The sequence below is a fragment of the Primulina huaijiensis genome, unplaced genomic scaffold, assembly GCF_012295235.1.
Source record: "Primulina huaijiensis isolate GDHJ02 unplaced genomic scaffold, ASM1229523v2 scaffold43289, whole genome shotgun sequence".
In the NCBI taxonomy this organism is placed as follows: domain Eukaryota; kingdom Viridiplantae; phylum Streptophyta; class Magnoliopsida; order Lamiales; family Gesneriaceae; genus Primulina; species Primulina huaijiensis.
The window spans coordinates 99-4321 of NW_027360468.1; the positions used below are offsets into that span (position 1 = coordinate 99).

A 4223-nucleotide genomic window follows, 5' to 3' on the forward strand; every position below is an offset into this window, starting at 1 on the left:
ATTGAAAGTGATTGCTTGGCATCAGCAAAAAGGTGTGTACAATGGCAAAAAGATGATTTGCCACTGTACACACTATGAGCTCTGTACACTTATAGTTTGATGATTTTTTAGGAAATTCTGAACTTCAGATTTTTAGATTCTGGTGGGTTGTCAAACATCCTGTGCTGTGCACAGTATTTTGCGGTAATTCCAGTTTTGTGACATCCTTTGGAAGTGCCATACCACTGTGCCAATCTGACTTACCTGGCTTGTGACCCATGAATGGACAGCTGTGATTCGTTACTGGGCATGCCCAAAGTTCAATATGATGATTCGTTTCGCACCAGCGAGCAGAAGTGGTGGACACGCCGAGAGTGACGAAATGGACGGCCGGACGAAAGTGTCGGTCAGGGTGGTGTAGACAAAGGAAGGCAGCGGCCAGCGATACCTACCTCAGCGCGGCGACAATGATGTAGTTGTAGACCAGTAAAAGTGGTGTTAGACGGGGTGTGTTGAGTAAGGAGTGTTGAAAGACTGACGCCAACGCCAAAGACTAAACCCATTAGTAACGAGAGTAATAGAACGAATCTAGTAGCAGTCTTATCATCAGCCTTCAACCTTATTCTTCATCAAATTCGAGGACTTCTTCCTCTTCGCCAAAGCCGCTAATATTGTCGACGTGCTCTTAATCGCCAGTAGTAGTAGAAGCGCCGTCGAAGTCGTCTTTACTAGGCTTGCCATACTAGTATCGAAGGCACTCGCAGGCCTCAATAATGTCGTCTTTAAGTCGATTGCGGCGGTCGGTAATGAGTATCTTGGTGGCACTGAAGACTCGTTCGCACTCGGCACTCATAGACGGAATCGCCAATAGATCGAGAGCCATTTGGCAAAGGTCGGGTTGATAGCCAGCTTCATATTGAACATTCCAGTATTTGAGGGCGTCAACACCTTCAGGCTCGAGAGGTTGGTTGCAGTAATGCTCGTAGGCGTCACGAGCTGGACGCCTATCAGTCTTGATACGTTTGTGATCAATAAGGTCGTCAAATGATCGGTGCATTGTACGTTTACTATGATTATTCAAGCTCTCGCCGGCCTCGACAAAGGCATTCGAAGGAGGGGAGTGTTGGCCTTGATATTCGTCTTTCCAGAGCTTGCGCACCTGAGGCATAGCACGCTCGATCTAGTCTCCTTTGCCGTTGTGAATAGTCCATTCCTGATCGGCCCATGCCCATTTAGTCGCCGGATCCATTACCATGGCGGCGTAATATGCTGGAGTCTTGTCGCAAAAGTTGTAATACTTCTCAAGAGTAAGCCAGGCTTGGTTGCAGCACTCCGCCATCATCTGATCTTCGCTTGAGCCGGTAGAGTGCCATCGATCCTGCTAAAAGGTGTTGGATTGCGATACAGCCTTGTGAAGCCAGTCTAGATTCTTGACATACTCGCCGAGGTCGTCGCCGTGTCCTTGAGTACTCATAGTGACGTCGTAAAAGGGCTCCATAGTCTTGTGGGCTTCGTCGATAATGTCCCAGTCTGCGGCGGTAAGAGGGACGAATTGCTGGCGATTGCGGGCATCTGGGCGGTGCGTGGACTGAAACTGAGTAAGGCGGTCGCGGATATTGAAGGCTCGAGTATGAGCGATGTAGTAACTGTTCCATCGAGTGGCGTTGGGCAATATAGGCTATAAAAGAGNTAAGGCGGTCGCGGATATTGAAGGCTCGAGTATGAGCGATGTAGTAACTGTTCCATCGAGTGGCGTTGGGCAATATAGGCTATAAAAGAGGTCAGTTAATGTTATGAAGGAATTCGAAAAGAAGTCAGAAGGAGGTGAGGTCGTCGGATCGCGCCTCAACTTCGGTCCGAGCTATGCGAGCCAATCAACGTACAGTGACCGCGGAGGTGACATCATAGGGGGCCTTACTTGAAGATGATTGTAATCGCTTCCTGCTATAACAACACGCTCAAACTCTTCACGGCGCTGCGGCGTCATTCGAATGTACCGGATAAGTCCATGGAGTTTGCTAAGGGCACCGATCTCTCGCATAATGCGTGCTTCGCCCTCGGAGTCGCCGGCCTAACGCATTCGTTCAAGGTTGTTAAGAACTTCTTCCGTCTTCTTTCCGTGAAGGAAGTGCTGAGCGCCGATATTAACAACGTGGCCAAAGCAGCGCAGGCGCCGACATTTACGCTTCAAATAGGACCAGGTCGGAAATATCGCCTTAAGAAGGAGCCGGCACGTTTTGTCGTTGACGGCAGCGTTGTCGCACATTATCCAACCGAATCGAGACTCCTTGTTGATTTCATACTCAACAACGACTTGCTAAAGGACGGCCGCTTGATTCTCGGCGCTATGGGCACCGTAGACTAGCCTCAAAGCCATTAAGACGTGCCTCCGACCGCTAGTGGAGTCGATAAAGGAGCCGACGACTGCCATCAAGGCATAACAATTCGGAGACGTCCACATGTCGAAGGAGATGGTAATCTGCCAACCAAATGTTAACTCTGTTATTAAATGCGGTCTCTGACTAACCTTGCTTCTAGCTTTCGCCATATCCGACCTCAATTGCTTCTTACGCGCCGAATAATCATCCATGATCCACTGGCGAATAGTCTTTGTTGCTTTGGGGAGAAAGTTGAAGAGCGTTAGGTTCATACACCCAAGGAAGTCGCGGAAGTACACGTTCTCAATCTGGAAGAAAGAGAGGTTGCACATAACAAAGAACATCAACAACTTCTGCTTGAAGACGCCTGCGATTAAGAAGAAGTGGTCAATTATCGATTGATTAGCGGCCGGCGGACAAGCAACGGTTCCAGAGGTGTCGCTTTGAACGTCTTCGTCACTAGGTAATCGGACGCTATGCTTGTGGAGGTGTTTACGAATGTTGCAGGTTCCGGCAGTAATAAACAACTTCGTAGCCTTCTTGTTGGCACATCCATGGCAACGCCAGTATTCGGTCTTTGTCGACTCCTTCTGGTAGCTCTCGCCATAGGCCCAGATTGGCGAACGCTTCTCACGCTGACGGGCCCGGCTAACGAGAACGGTGTTGCTACGACGATATCTGGCGCCTTCGTAGATAAAGTCGTCCGGCGTCTTAGCATTGAACCTGGCAGGCACAGTGATAAAGCCGCCGGACGTCTTTACTACTTTGGAGCCGTCAGATTGAGTAACGAACTCGCCAACGTCGATATTGTCCTTCTCGGAGTCGGACAAGCTGGAGTTAGACAGACCCTCAAAGTAGGCGGATTCGGAGAGGGTTGTAGCTAATTGACGAGCCGGCCTGATATCCTTCGAGCCGTCAGTCTGACTGCTATTAATGTTTAGGCTCTTACCGATATCCAGTCCAAGATCCTCGTCGACGAGCAACGTTGGTCCGCCCTGTTGAGTTGGCGGCGTCTCTAAAAGATCAATAACGCCAACCGAGCTCTGCGAAGATAAGTTATCGACAACTGGCAGTCTGTGGACTGGCTGTGTTGGCTGCGTCTCGAAGAAGGGTTCTAAGTCGTCCAGAATCGTTACAAAGGCTTGGCCTGGCGCTCGTGTTGACGAGCGAGTATTGCGGCGTTGAGAGTGCGACTCTTAAGCCGGAGTTGGCGAGAAATAGTCTCTAATAGCCATGGCTATTGAGCATGAGGTGAGTGGGTTAATTCGAAGGCGCAGGATATCGGCAAAGGCTCTTTAATAACCAGTTCAAGCGGCGTCGACTCGAGATTCTTCAATCAACGACGAAATCGCTGTCTTACACCTCCTTATTCGATCGATCACTCTGCGGCCAACCCACAACGATGGAGAGCCGCCTACTACGTCGATCAATCCTCCGACAAGCCACCCAGCCTCACCCTTTAAAGAAGATGACCTCAGAGTAAGAGATGGACGCAGGGGTGTTGGACTAAAGAGGAAGTAGCCTTCTACTTAAAGGCAAAGAGCGGCGACAGGGGCGATATCCAACACTCTATTGAAGTCTAAGAGCATGGACAATGCAATCACCGAGCCGTGGTTATAACACATAACGAGTTGGAAGTGCTGGCGGCAAGGCGGAGGCCTATAGGTGTCGTTTTGGCGTTCATTCACTTACAAACTAACGCCAAGACAGGGGTTCAATCAATATGGATCGATCAAAGCGCCATATTGACAAATCAGACACCTTCGGTTGATCATCGTCAATCAATATAAGTGCCTAATCCAGTTTGATTACTATATCAATTCAACTCAACATTGATTCAGATTGAATTGATGTACATCACTGGTC

The 4223-nt window shown here is 49.3% G+C and overlaps 1 protein-coding gene across 1 annotated transcript; it reads right to left on the bottom strand.

Moving 5' to 3' along the window:
• Window positions 1–721: 721 nt before the first annotated feature.
• Window positions 722–1318, bottom strand: LOC140970023 (uncharacterized). Its single transcript, XM_073431571.1, has 2 exons — window positions 1232–1318; window positions 722–1138 (listed from the first exon to the last, which is right to left on the bottom strand). Exons 1-2 carry the CDS (start codon window positions 1316–1318, stop codon window positions 722–724), a joined length of 504 nt encoding a protein of 167 aa, XP_073287672.1.
• Between the last annotated feature and the right edge of the window lie 2905 nt (window positions 1319–4223).

What these genes read in the sequence shown, in the direction of transcription:
- LOC140970023 (XM_073431571.1), bottom strand. Translation starts at nt 1,318, where the DNA reads ATGGCGGAGTGCTGCAACCAAGCCTGGCTTACTCTTGAGAAGTATTAC. An exon ending in CAGCATATTACGCCGCCATG is followed by an intron (nt 1,139 to 1,231) that starts GTAATGGATCCG and finishes GCTATGCCTCAG; the next exon opens with GTGCGCAAGCTCTGGAAAGA.